This window comes from Corvus kubaryi, unplaced genomic scaffold (assembly GCF_017639235.1).
Source record: "Corvus kubaryi isolate FWS band 111438036 unplaced genomic scaffold, C.kubaryi_AGA036_p1.0 75, whole genome shotgun sequence".
NCBI classification, from domain to species: Eukaryota; Metazoa; Chordata; class Aves; order Passeriformes; family Corvidae; genus Corvus; species Corvus kubaryi.
The window spans coordinates 451,028-465,835 of record NW_024582062.1 but is presented as its reverse complement, the minus strand read 5'-3'; the positions used below and the strand labels follow the sequence as shown (position 1 = coordinate 465,835).

At 44.4% G+C, this 14,808-nt stretch overlaps 1 protein-coding gene across 1 annotated transcript; it reads right to left on the bottom strand.

The window, feature by feature from the left end:
- Nucleotides 1-215: 215 nt before the first annotated feature.
- On the bottom strand, nt 216-9,878 carry LOC121675740 (angiotensin II receptor associated protein). Its single transcript, XM_042051423.1, has 5 exons — nt 9,771-9,878; nt 4,508-4,542; nt 4,177-4,288; nt 3,385-3,583; nt 216-1,301 (listed from the first exon to the last, which is right to left on the bottom strand). Exons 1-5 carry the CDS (start codon nt 9,795-9,797, stop codon nt 1,195-1,197), a joined length of 480 nt encoding a protein of 159 aa, XP_041907357.1. The 5' UTR covers nt 9,798-9,878; the 3' UTR covers nt 216-1,194.
- Between the last annotated feature and the right edge of the window lie 4,930 nt (nt 9,879-14,808).

The following is a 14,808-nucleotide window of genomic DNA, read 5'->3' as shown; positions in this document are numbered from 1 at the left end:
ACTAAATCCGTCTTTCCCTAATCCCCATTTTACTAGCCCACCTTCCAACTCACACAATTATAAGCAGTATCTTCTACTTCTCAGAGTAAAGCTTAGACTAAAAGCCATCAGAGCCCTGTAAACCTTCCCCCATAATGAACCTCCCAGACTGCCTGGCTACAGTCCCAAGCCCTCAGGGAAAACTACATTTTCAAATGAGACATAAGTGACCAGTGTAACTTTTTCTAACACAGAAAAACTGTGCTCATTTTATAGTTTTCTTAGAAAAATGTAACATTTTTCTGTTAAGTTCTGTTAAGACAGGCAGCTGAAGGCAAAAGGGTATTTCAAGGCACAAAGGATCTATAATCTACATTCAACAGTCATTTTAAGTATCCTGAAGGACATTCAACTTGCATAAAAGCATCAGTTAATAAAACCTAATACCAGATCCTGGGAGCACAAGAAGTTAAATAATGCCATCAAAAACAACTCTTGGGAACTCCCAGATTGTTGCATGAAGGCCTTGCTGCCTTTGTAAAATCATGGTTCAGGTCTGTTACTTCGGCTAAGTAGAAAAGGACTGTGGGAAAGAGACACAGCGGAATTAAGGGTAGAAAAACACGCTGTGTGACCATCGTGTGCTCACATCGTGGTGGTTGGTTGAGTTATGTTTGTTGTGCTTTAAAGCTATGTAAACAGATAACCGGCTAAGTGCTTAAAAAGGCCGCGTTTTTGCAATAAAGCGGCTCTCCTTTGCACCTGCCTGGGGAATCTGCATCACTTGTTATCGCAACACCATATATTTCCTGGAAATATATCTGGATAAAATCAGGCTACACTGTATTGTTTTAGGGCAGTCCATAAGCCTTTTAAAGATTGCTTGTGCAGGAGTACTTTGAGTGGTTCTCTTACAATGAAGAGGAAGCACAATGAAACACTTAGAAGAGTGCAGAAGGCGCATTCAGTCACATGTACAGAGGTGGGGTTTAGAGGGAAGGAGGAAAGGAAAGTACTGGGATTACAGTGAGTCATAGTGCTTAACATGACACCTCCAGGATCTTCTGGATTTACTGCAGAACCCATCTACCTAACCTTTAGGGAAGCAAAAGAAATATCAGATCTTCTGTTTGCCCAGTAGCAGGTGCTGCTCCATAGGAAGAATGGAAGGCTCAGCTGGGTGAGGGCAGTGTTGGTCCTGGGCTGCAGGGTGCCTCAGTACGGCGGCTGGGCTGCCTTGTTTGAGGAAGGCCACTGTGGAGGCACGTCTGGCTGATCGATGGGCTCGTAGGTGCTGCGGTCCTGGCCTGCACTGGTGACACCTGAATGGAGATGAAAGAGAACAAGCTTGGGACAAAGGCAAAAGCACAAGAACTGAATGCCCTAGAAGAAACCAACAGCTCGGGAGCACACATTTTACCAGCTCCCAGCACCTGTGATCTGTGATCCTCACTAAACAGGCAGGAGGTAAGAGAAGTCATCCTTCCAACACACCTATTCTTTCCTTGAGAACTGCCCTCTTTGTAGCCACATGGCTGTGTGGAAAGCAAGACCCACAATACCCCGTAGCAGCACAACAGTGTATTTCAGCAAGATAAAGTGTATGAGAGCTCATGGAAAAATGAACAGACAGAGCCAGAAGCTACAGGAACTGTGGCTAGCTGACAGCATAGATTTAAAGACATGATACATCCATGAACCACTCTTTCCAACAATGCAGCTATGCCTCCAGTATGGCACCAAATTTGAATCCAACAGCGCTCCTAAATGTATTATGAAAAAATTGTCTGTGCAAAATCATGTTACTGTCCAGGGGATGAGCAGGGAAAGTGGAGGCAGAGAATGTGCATGGACAGCTTTTTATCTATGGGCCAGGTATTTGCCATGGGGAGAAAGCAACCTGAATCACAGATAGCCACCAGACTATGAGGGATTTGTTCTGAGCAGCAAGGATGCACTCAAGCAACAAAGAGGGATTTCGTGTAGAAGGAAAACAAGACAGAAAAGGCCAGGAAAATTTCAACACTGCTGGGTTCTAAAGAAAATGCCAGATAGCAGGAAAATGAGAGGAAATTTGTCAAGCACATTCAGCACAAAATAACACACTACTGAAAATCTTGTAAGAAAGACACTTCAGGAGAGGATATGAAACTACAAAGTGTCTGAATTCCCACCTGTGCCTCAGAGGAGATTCTTGGTTTGGGATAGTGTGGTTGAAAAGAAGTGCTCCCAATTTCCAAGCAAAGAGATGGACTCCTCAATGATACCTACACTTTCTATGGGATACACATGTTGAATACACATGTTGTATCCCAATGACAGGCACAGTGAGCAGCTAATAAAAACTGGCACAAACAAGGCACTGCAGGTGACTCATATGCCTCCTGACCCAGGTAAGACCTATCTGTCTGGATTTTCACAAGTAGCTGGCAGAGATGACATCCACGCTGCACTAGCAGAGAGATGCAAATAGCACACAGTGCCCTAAGACATGCTTTCCTTCCATGGCTTCTCCTCCTCTGCAGGTTTCCACCTCTTTTCACAGGAGTGTGATATTTGCTACCACCAAAGCAGAATAAGAGACAGCTTCCAGACACTGTAATGCAGGTACGCCATCTTTTGTCCTGCACAGCCTTCTTAGGCTGACAAACAGAACTCTGCCAAGCTGCAGGTTTTGCCAGCATGAACTCAAACAACAATCCCTGGCAAACAATCAATCCCTGGCAGCTGCCCAGGCATGAACTAGCACCAGGTATGCTTGGCAAAGCTGACCAAGACCCAGAACATCTAGCCACAGCCCATCCTCTCTGGCAAATCTTCCACATTATCATTATCAAGTACAACCAGGGGAAAAATTACATGTCTCCAAGCAAACTCTCATGAGGTAAACATCAGTCCCATTTTCCATGTGAGGAACAAAGTCCAAAGCAATCGAGGTAAATAGGACATGTGAGGCCCACAGAAAGCATGGAGGTAGAAATCCAGCTTTATTTCCCTCCTGTTCATAATCCAGCCAGAGGAAATACTGCCTCTACTTTCCCCCAGAAGGAAAAGAAAGGCTTGACAAAGAAAGGACACCCAAAAATTTCCAACAAACACACACAAATGTAGGAGGAGGAAGAGAGGAAAGCCTCTCACAACACCATTGTGGGCAAAGTGGCTGTCAAAAACTTCAGGTCTGCAAGAGGAGAGAGGAAGAATATAAATTTAAGGCCAAAGACACATCAAAATAACAAAATGGGAGAACAAATATGAGCAAGAGAGAATAAGCACCCCATGTGCCTAGAAAGGAGGGCAGAATCCAGTTGCAGAGAGGTCAGGCTGAAGGGTCCAAAGTGCAAGGCTGTCCCCTTAACACCTGAGGAAGTGGCCCACACTGACATGGAAGCAGAGAAAGCATCCCACCTATGTTAAAGGTGTACTCTCCTCCACGCTCCTGATACATTCGATACACCAAATAGCAGGACACAGGTTTGAGGAGGAGGCTGAAGATGGCCATGCCTATACTGAAACGCTTCGCATCACTGAGGAAGTCGTGTGAAGGGTAGAAGATAGAGATGTGAATGATGTCTGTGAGGACTGTGAGCAGCAGGCCAGTCAGGAACTGGAAACAAGGAGAGAGAATGGGACATGAAGCGTTTAACCACTGACAGTAACAGTCAGCATCTGTTTCCTACGAGATCTATGTTACACAATCATCCTTCACCCCAGAATGACACAACACTCTTGGTACTGCCCCAGGCAGACAGATACTCCTGGATGAATGATCCTGTATTTCATGCCTTTTCTTCACATCTGTCAGATACCTTCTCATAATATATTCTAGAATTGTTTCTTTTTGTTTGCCAATCTATTCAGTGTTCAGAAAAGGGTTTTACAAAGTCTCTCCAACTCAAGCATATTAAACACTTTGAGTCCTCATCTGGCATTACAAGTCACAACAGCAGGTAAAAAAAACAAGAATCAAGTATGCCTCATCTCGGAGAAGAAGAATAATTGACAGTGAATGCTTCTCACCATGGTTTACAGAGCTCACAGATTTATATGCTCTCTTAAAAATCCCCAAACTCACCCAAACAGGGAATTGACTTGTTCACTGCTGTATTGGGAACAGTTGAAAATCATCACTGGCTCAAAGGCTCTGCCCTCCACCCTCTTCCTGAGCAGCCTGGGGGAGACCAATATTCTTACACTCACCATCATTATGGCATCAAGGGAATCTCGTTGCACAATGGCCCAGATCCCCACTGCAAGGACACTGAAATTTCCCCAGGCATAGGAGAGTGGCAACATGTAATTCATGCATCCCCTGCCAAATGACACACAAAAAAAAAAAAAAACAGCTCACATTCACAATAAGCCTGCAACAGTTTGCTTTCATCCCTGTTCCCATACAAACACCTCACTCTTAGATTTAGGATCTTCTTGCACACAGGCATAAACAGGCAGTGCTGATTCCCAGGGAACACCCCATTCCTAGATTGAAGGAATACCCTCTTCTCCCCCAGGCCAGACACTTATCACTCACCAAACCGTGAGCAGCCAATGTACCAGAATGATAGCCTGTGAAAAAAAAACAAAACAGGAAGACAGGTCAGAATGTTGGGAGAACTCTGGGAGGATCAACACAAAATGACACCATCTTGTCCCCAAGGGATGGGTGGAAGAGTGGCCTGGACCCATGAACCAGTGCAGAAAGATGGTGAGGCAATTGGGACAGTGAAGACAAAGCTATTTTTCTCCACATCTATTGCGGAATATTTCCTGTGGTGCTACACTGTAGTCATTCATTCTTCTTGTCATCTCTGTCGACAGCTGATGCAGGGACCACTTAGCCTTTTCTAAGTGGGTTATTTTTTGGAACTCCAGAAGAGTTTGCACAGAAAGCCAGACAATCTGATTTACACTGTGCTAGCACAGTTTATACATGACCAATCTGGCATCCCATCACCAAAAAGCCCATGGATAGCCATGCCTGCAGCTCCCGGAATTTCACTCCAGTCCTCAGCAAATCCTTCTTTTACCTCCTTCCAGTCTGTTCAGAGCAGTGATCCAACCTCACTGCAGTATTAACAGACCTGAAGGCTTCTTCGAGGACTCTGTGAACCCGATCCTGACAGAGCACACAGCTCTTTTCACTCCCAATGAAGCCACCAGGTCCAAAGGCCAGCAGTGCCCTGAGTAGCAGAAAATGCTGCCACAAATTCTGTACTTTGCACGTGTCCTTAATGATCCTGATCCTTGTGCTCAGGGGGACAAATCAAGGAAAAAGGATCATACTGTAATAAGTGATACAAGGATTCTCTTCACCACCACTTGCCATTTTTGTAACCAAGGAAATATACCCTACATGTTTATTCAGAGAGCAAATGGGAACAACAATATATCACTTCAGGCTTTTTCTACATCTATACCCTGCTGGTCACTCCAACAAAGGGAGATCACTCATATTTGCTCTCTAAACATTTGTGAAAACAAGAATATGGAAGACAGGCTCTATTAACAGCCTCACTAAAGAAAGGCTGAAGCCTGGACATACCAGAGGATCCATGGGATACAGCCACGCTTCCATTTTTTCCTAGCTGTGAGAAAGGCTCTAAATTGGCATTTATGCTGGCCTTGGTCTAAAAAAAAACCAAACCCACATTACCAAAACCCCTCTGAAGCACACTCCCCCCAAAAGGAAAAAAAAAGAAAATTGGGAACTAAGTATGTAGTAAAAGCCTAAGTTACTCAGTGGATACAGGAAGCTGTATGCAGATAGGAGCATTAAGACACTAAAAAGAAATTTAGATCTACTGACACCCTGCTAGATTCCTTGACTTAAAAACATCTCTCCATGCTCTAACTTAAAACAAAACTAGTTGCTGGAGAAGAGAGTGAAGCTGTGACATAAGTGAAGCACAGTCAGGAAAGCACAGGGGTGGCCCAGCTGCTGTGGCTCACACTGCTCTGCCATGACACCACAAGGCAAATGTCTTACTTCCTGCTCTTCCTTCACTGCAGTGCCCCATCACAGCTGCTGAGCACTCACCAGACTTTGCTGTAACTTCAAACACTGTTTAGACATATTTTTATTAATTTTTTAAATTGTTCATGAAAGCTTACAAAATGCTTCACCACTCCCCACGCTTCCCTTTCTCCCCAACTGTATGGCAGACACAGGGGAAAAACTGCTAATCAGTAAAATACAAGATGTTCCTGGATAAGAATGGAGACATGCAAATAGCATTTACTCAAGAGACTATCATAACATCAGGAAAATTCTTAATTAGGTAGTATTTAATTGCATGTCACACACCCGCAAGACCCCTCAAGGTTCACCAGTTAACATAATTAGGCAGAGAGGGGTTTTTTTTAAAGCTGTCTACATCAATACTGCAGTTATTAAATTATGAAGTATTTTTAGTCATCTGCATAAAGTCAGGTAAACTAGGGCTGATACTATGAGTGACTGCTGAAATAAAACCAAGATATTCCCTTTTTAGTTATTAGTCCAATTTACCTGACAGTTTTGCAGCGCACTATTGAATTGGCTGGTGGTGTTGGTATGCTTTAACATAGAAAATATAGTGTTAATGAAAAGCTACAGTAACTATGTGAGATCAGTTAATTTGCAGGCAGTCTCCTGATAAGACAGCAGAAAAATTTAAATTTTTTCCATCTGTCCAAGGATTTAAGTCTGTAGCTAAGACAGACATACATTTCTTCTTTTGAGAAAATAACTCCTAACACTTGAACTAGTGGTGAGAGCAGAAAATAAGAAAGGTGGGTCCTTTGTCCCCATCTCTTCTGGGAAGAAGGATGGCCACGTGATTAGAAGCATCCCATTGGAAACTGGGAAGAGCTAAGGAGAATTCCTACCTCCTTTGCAAATCCCAGCATGTGATGAAACTAATTGCCAAGCATAAAAAGAGCCTAGGTCTGCCAGGGTCTCATTTGATAGGAAACTCTTTGGAACAAGAACTCCTTTAAACATGCTTCAGCACAGAACTTAGCACAAGGTTGAATTTCAACCAAGTTAAAAATTAAACAGTTCCAAATTACAATTATTTTCTTGTTGTATCTAAATTTCTATTTTACTTACTTTTTTTTTAGTTTAGAGTAAGCTCATCTACTCTATGGGTGACATTCACCTGAGAACATACAAAACCAAAATGTGAATCTGAGTGGCCATCTGTGAGGATGCTGCTCATTATTATAAGAGAGTGATAATAATGAGTGCTTAAGCAGTGGGACAGGCTATCCAATGGGGCTGTCATGGCCTCTGTTCTTATTTTAAAACTCAGCTGATTTTCGAGTTGAGCTATTTGATCTAACTTTTCAGTTTGCCTTGGTTTGAGCAGGAGGTTGAACCACATGACATACAGACATCTCTATTATTCCTTGATGCTGTGACTTAGCATTTAAAAATGCCTTAGCACAAAATGTGTGTTTCCAGGCACATGGACTGTAGGGCATTGTCCAGACTTGATCAAAGTCAAACGTTGTATTTCGAGGCTCTGCATGATTATTTCAGTAATCATAGGTGTCAAGCTGTCACAGCAAAAATATGGCTGTGCTGTTTCCCCCATGTTTTGCTGAGCATGGCTGTTAGAACCGAGCCAGTAGATCCTGTTCCATGAGCATGTTCCCCACCCACTCCAGGGCTACATTAATTGTATAGCTCTGCAAGTAGCTTAAAGAGAGACCCCAAGGCTAAGATACTGCTACATTCTGGCACAAACACAGCTCAGTCATGCAGCTTTCTTGGAGCTACTTCTATCAAAAGGCTCGTCTTTATAATCTCATAGAACTCATAAGCAGATCATGCCAATGAATAGTAGCAGTGTGTGTTATTTCCAGGCCCTTTCTGAGCAAGAATCTTCCCCACCTTTGTGGTATTTTCCAGGGAATCGGGCCCTAACTCAGGAACAGTATGAAGATGTAGGTACAACTATTAACTCCCTATTTCCTGGCTCTTCAGCTCAGAGCAGAACTGGCAGACTCAACAACAAGGAATTTCTTAATGCTGAAAAGAGTTTGCCCGGGACAAGCTCACACTTATCTCGTAAGAGATTGGGGAATGGTTGTCTGAAACAAGAGAAGAAAGGCAACATTTTAGTTTTGTTGTCTTTGCGACTCATTCATTGAAAAGTCAGTGTTTTTCAGCTCCCCTATCTCCATTTCCCATGGTAGAACATGTATTTTGTGTTGGCCAACTTTTAAATTAAATGTCCTTAGTTTTCACTGTTGTTTTAGCATGGCAAAAAAATAATCAAGCCAAGTTTAAAAACGAAGCAGAAGGCACGATCTTTTAATCTTCCTAGTGCCCTGGGAATCACACAATAGTCCAAACTTGTCAGAGCAAAGTATCAGCTAGTTTCCAGAATGTAATATAATCCACTTGCCAGGCCTTGAAAAATCCATTTGCTTACTTGCCTCTAACAAGGGAAGTTGCTTTTCTTGGTGAACTAGTAAGAGGGGTATTCATCATTATATGAACACCAATCTTTTGTTTAACCCAACCACATGAAAGCTGTCCTGTACAAAGCTGAATTAATAAGGGTAGCTGAGATAATACTGTTCTCCCATCCAACCCATAGGCTGCCTGGTCGAAGGCCACTGCTCACAGCTTAACGAATCACCAGCAGAAAAACCTGATGTGATGAGTGATGCTTTCACTCTCTGGGCAAAGCTTTAACCAAAGAAACCACCTAAACCATACTGTATTAAATGAGATCACAAAGCAGTGAAGCTGGGAAAAGACACACACACCTAGAAATCTCAGGGCTCTGAAAATGTGAAAGACAAAAAAAAATAGAGGAAATGTCACCTGTCTGGTAGCACAGAAGACAACAGTATCAAACACCAACATCAAAAGCAAAGTGTGATTTTAACATCCACTGGCTTGTCCGCAAGGAAGTGCTTCTCCCAAAAGTGAAAAAAGTAACTGTGGTTAAGTCACTTATATCTCCTGTCTCTAGCTATCAGATATTCACTGAGATTTCCAAAGTGCCCTCAACTGGAGCCTGTCCTCTCCAGCAGAGAAGCAATTGCAGTTATCTATCAGATGATAACCCCAAAGTAAGCGGGCTTATCTGTCTAGGACACTTTGCCTGACAACCGAAAACTTTGTCTCCTCAGGATCTTGTGCGGTGTTTGTCTTGGCTTAGCTCTGGTCAGCTGAGCTGGAAACCTCCACGGACACTAGTTAATAGCCAGCTGTTGTTTCTGCCCAGTCCTTGGCCACTTTAGCAATATCCCTGAAGTAAGAGCAAACTTTGGAGTCATCACCTGGTGGGTTTAACCAAGAATCACAGAATACACTGAGTTGGAAGGGACCCATCAGGATCACCAACTCCTGGCCCTGCACCAAGACACCCCAAGAATTCCACCCTGTGCTTGAGAGCGTTGTCCAAACGCTCCTTGAACTCAGACAGGCTTGGTGCTGTGATCACTGCCCTGGGGAGCCTGTTCAATGCCTGACCACCCTCTGGGGAAAACGTTTTCCTGATATCCAACCTAAACCTCCCACGACTCGGCTTCATGGCATTCACAACTTCTGCAGCCTTTGCCCATGTGATGAAAAAAGCAGAAACATCAGGTTTTCCTCCTCAGAGGGCTCCGCAGCTCCGAGCAGGGCCTCAGCCAGGATCTGGACCAGGCACAGGGCTGGAGAACATGCGAGAGGAGGGATACAGGGAGGGCCGATCCGAGCGCCCGCGGCTCAGCCCGCCCCGGAAGCCCCCAGCCGCCCTCCCACTCCCCTGGCCCCGCTCCCGAGCCCCGGGGGCAGAGGAAGCCCCTACCTTGAGGCTGACAGCCGGCAGCTCCATAGCAGCAGCCCCAGGACCGCCGACGGGGCCGCTCGCGTTGGGCAGGGCCGGGCCCGGGGACGGCGAGGGGCGGGGAGAGCCGGGACACCGCCCCCGGCCCCGCCCTGCCGTGCCTTCGGACACATCGGGCGGTGCCCGGCGGCTCTGGGGTTCGTCGGGTTGCGGCTCGGGTGCGCTTGTTAGAGTTTGCTGAGTGGCAGCTGGTCAGAAGTGTTCCAGCGGAGGAGGCAGTCCGGGTGCTCTGCGTACGTGATGTGAACCGCACGGCTTCTGATCTCGTTAATGCGTCGAAGGCGGGTGCTATGGGTGCCAGACTCTTCTCAGTGGTACCCAGTCACAGGACGATGGGCATAAACTAAGACACCAGAAGTTCCAGCTCAACATGAGAAAGAACTTATTTACGTTGAGGGTGGCAGAGCTGCCCAAGAAGGGCATGGACTCTCTTTCTCTGGAGACATTCCTTGACGGGGGAGGGGGAGGCAGGGAGTTGGACTAGATGATCTCCAGAGGCCCCTTCCAACCCTAACAACCCTGGGATTCTGTTTCCAAAGCCACCACTATGCACAGAACAGTTTGTTGGCTCCAAACACCCAGTCAAACTCTTCCTGCTGCTTGCACATGCAATGGAGTGAGACAAGGTTGGACATTATACTTTGACTGTAACCAGTGTCCAGGAAAGCTAATGTGTGCAAAGGACTTAGCAGCTTTCTGCAGGAAGAGAGTTTTTATGCATAAGTCAGTGCTGTGACCAAAAAGTGAGGAATGACAAAGAAACTGTTGATAGACACCAATAAAAAGGCTATTTTAAGGTGCTAACTGTGCTCAGCTATGTCACCCAACAGCTAAGTCAAGTTAAGGTCAGTCTTACTGGTTGAGCCAGGTAGCTAAGGATGGCTGGCAGGTACTTAGTTGCTTCCTTTGGATTTTTCCCTGGATTTTTCCCTAGAACTAGATGACTGAACCCTTTGCCTTAAAATCTGGTACAAATAACAAAGTCTTCATTTCTCATTCCAAAAGAAAGCTGGTTTCATTTTAGAGCTAGAGAAGTCGGTAAGTGACCAATTCAACCCCACACAGTTCAGCTATAACTTACCATTTCCTGTCCGGTTCATACCAGCAGCCTTCTCCCCAAGTCTGACAAATGAAGTAACAGAACCCGGAGGTCAGGATGACACTTCTCAAACCCTCCCTTCCTTGCCTAATATGTGCTGTCTGCAGTGTAAGACTGCAATGTCTTACTAGCTCAGTTCCTTTCTTGTCATTATTCCTTCTTACAGAAAAGATGGGCCCACTAAGAAATGAGCTGGGTCAGAGGTTCATTGCAGAAGCTGGATGTGGAAATGCATGAGTCATCCTTCCGTCTCATTTCCAGTTCAAGCAGTGAGAATTGTGCAGTGCTGAACCTACCGTCAGACATTCTCAAACAAGCCACAAATACAGTGCTATCCAGCCTGTCCTTGACAATGTCCTGAGTGCTATGGACTGCTTGTATGCAGCACACTTCAAGATCTCCCAAGGCAAAGCATTAAATGCCAAGATGAAATTACCTAGAAAATGGCTAGGAAGCATCAGAATAAAACTGACTGGCTGTGTAGCTCAGAACAGCAGTAAAAAAAACCCAAAAAGGCTGTGCAAGTCCCCCCAGGAATCTCTGAATGTGTCACTTTCAAATGAAAGGTTGAAATATAACTCATCTATTGCCACATGACACATGAGCTGTGACTTCACTTCCATTACTGTATCTTGCAGGGACACATTACATGTCTTACAGGGAAGTCCTGCCTCTATTTACAGAAGCAGTGGTATCAAATGGGATCAATGCTAGTGGTTCCAGTAATGTCAAGGAATGACTGGATTTCAATGTAAATGACAAAAATATATGACACTTGGGATGGGGGGGAAAGATAGAGAGACTGAATAGCCATATTGCTGGCTCAGTGCTGTGTGTGAAGTGCACTAGGATGCCCTTCTGCCAAGACAGGTATCTATCAAAGGAGAACTGTTATGAAGACAAATTCCACTGTCCTAGTTGAATGATAAGCACTGTTTGGATGCAGCAGTATGTGGGTGTCTTTGCACCCTTCAGCATTCTCACTCTGACTGAGACAGTCTCATTATCATTTATGCAGCGTGAGCCATAATTTGAATTGTTGTGTCTGCTGTTTAAAGTATTTTCCCTTGTACAGTAAAAACACTTTACTTCATTTTGTTCATCAATGTATCGTGCAATTAATTCAGCCCTGCTTACTATATCCTGGGCTTGCATGAGTCATGAGTCATGGACTCAAGGGACTTAGAAATGTCTTAATGATATGAAAACAATGAGAGCCATGACAGACATTATGCATTTGCATGTCTCTCACACCTGTGAGATCTGGAGGTTGCTTGTTTTTTATTTCTACTTTGTGCTGCTTGTACCTTGAAAATTGCCTCTCTGTGTAACCCACTGTCTCTCTTCCCTTCCCCAAGCTTGATAAAGCAACACAACATGGAGACGAAGATAAGCAGCAAGTTAAAGAAGACCTGCAGGGAGAAGCAGGTGACCCAGGAGACTGGATATGGAGATTTTTGTGACTAGAAGACTGCTCCAGGTGAGTTCAGCTCACTGCAACCAATACCCAGCAATTAGCTGCTTTATGCGAAATCTATTGTTTTTAAAAATCAATTGGTTTGCCTTGTGCAGACTGAGTAAAAGCCTAACACACAGCTGGATCCCCTCCTGACAGCATAAAAGTGAGGCTAATAAGGCAGAAATGCTTTCCTTTGCATTTTCAGGACACTGTACCCTTGGTGGGTAAGGTGATAGCAATTCCCTAGGAAGGTAAAGGAGGTAATACAATTGCTCCTGCTGCCCTTGTCTGGCCCATGGGGGTGGAGACAAGCTCGCCACTCATAGTTCTGCCCTTCTTCCCCTCTCTAGGGGTTTAGTCTGAAGATAACTAAAGACTGCAGCTGACACCACTGTCTCTGAGTTTTGCCCCTGGCTATGGAGCTGAGGGGAATGAAGGCACCCACTCAGCACAAATACATATATTAGCCACAGAGCCTTTCTGAATGAGTAGTAAGGAAGGGCATATAGAAGCTGCCTGGCTCTACAAACTCCCTTTTAAATCCCAATGGGAAATCAGCAAACAAAATCTTTACCTGGACTGGAGGGGAAACAAGGCATTTTGAAATGCTGGCAGGAAGCCTCCTCCAGCAATTGAACTGTGAAACAGACTATGGCAAGGTGATTTGAGGAGTGAAGAGGGTCACACTAATGTGGTATCTTGACAAATGCACTTGGAAGTCCTTCCCAATCTCAGCAGCAACAAGCTGCTCCTCTGATTTTCTAAAATCTAAATAAAGCTTTGAGATAACATTAAGAGACTACTCTTCAAGATTCACTGACACTCCAGAAAATGAACTTACACACCAGACGTGGTTTTATGAAGTACATGTGCTTACTCAGAACATTCCAAGAAAACAACAGCCCTCGGGTTTTTTTCTGATAAAAATATGAAAGCAATGTTTCTTCCAAGCTTTATGTAGCAGAGAATGACTGGCATGGATGTGAACAATTTGGTATAGCATGGGTTTGAAATTGAAGCACTTTCACACACTGTGGATTTACAACAGGGTAATTACTGGGGGAGGGGGGAGGGGGGGAGGGAAGATAGAGGGTTTGGATAAAACACCTCCAGGCGAAAATGAATGCAGACTATTACAGACCTGAGACAGAATGATTCCCAAGTGTTTTAATTTGTGCTTCCACTCCTTGTCTCTCTTGCAGTCATAATTTTGGCAACTACCAGCAACATCCCTGAGATTCAACAGCATTTGCAGAGCAGGCAGTGCTGAAATGATTATGTCAAATCAGCATGCTGTTCTCTCTTTTCAATGTTTAATGATTCTTACCCTTGGAGAAGCAGTTTAAAGTGATGCATAACCCTTGGACTCTTGGAGGTTACTAACAGCAGTAGCTGTAGAACAGGACTTTGGGTGGTATTTTGTCGCTCACCTTTCTTGCATGCATGCCCTGCAATTAACTTTAGAAATTATTGCACAGAACCCTGCTATGGCTGGTTTGGGCCTAGTCCAAAGTCCTTTCAAGACAATAGACAATCTTGCAAGAGATCTGACTTAAATTCTCTGGGGGCAGCAGAGAAGCTGAGCTTGTGTGAATTCTTAATTTGAGTTTCTTAAATAATCAGTTGAGAAGAACCTATAAATCAAGTCTTGCCTGATATTGTATCTCTCTCTTGTTCAGGCCTAATGCCCCCAAAGGCAAAACTGTCACTGCTGCACTGTGACTATGAGATACTGGGAAGGAAGGGGAAAGCTGCTGAAAGTAACCCAGTGATGGTGATGCTCTGCAGCTGCTGTCATGCCGCACAGAACGGCACTAAAAAGCTTTGCTGTGCTCACAAGTGGGTTGGACTTCTTGTACAAATGCTGCCCTGAGGTTTTATATCACAGGCTGCTCTTGCATTCCACACCTTTGCACATTATTTACTCAACAGCTTTCCTTTGCACTGCAATTGTGAAGTCAGTAGTTGATCTGGCTGATCCATAATTCAGGCTGATTCTTTTCATGCTGCTGTGGCTATGCAGCAATGTGCCTGTACCACTGCTCACTTTTCTGCTCCACATCTGCAATACCACAGCTTGACTAAGCAGAAATGATACTTGGTCACTGGCTCTCCTTCTGAAACTCCAATGTGAGCAATCAATCCAGTAATCCCTGACTTGACTGATAATAGTTAAGTGAATTTTCACTGACCTTAACTAATTTAACTAATCCCACCAATTAAGAATAATCTGTTCTTTATATTCAGAGTCAGTAGTAGATTGAAGGCTGAAAAAGCACGAGCTGAAGGAGTAAGTCTCTTTTTAGAGTCTAAAAGCTCTGCCAAATTCAGACTTGCTTGTATTTCACATGATTTGCAACAGTCTTGCCCCAAACACTGTCCATGATCCTACAAGGATCCCATATGTAGTGTAAGGGGCAAGGAATACCTGCATCACCAAG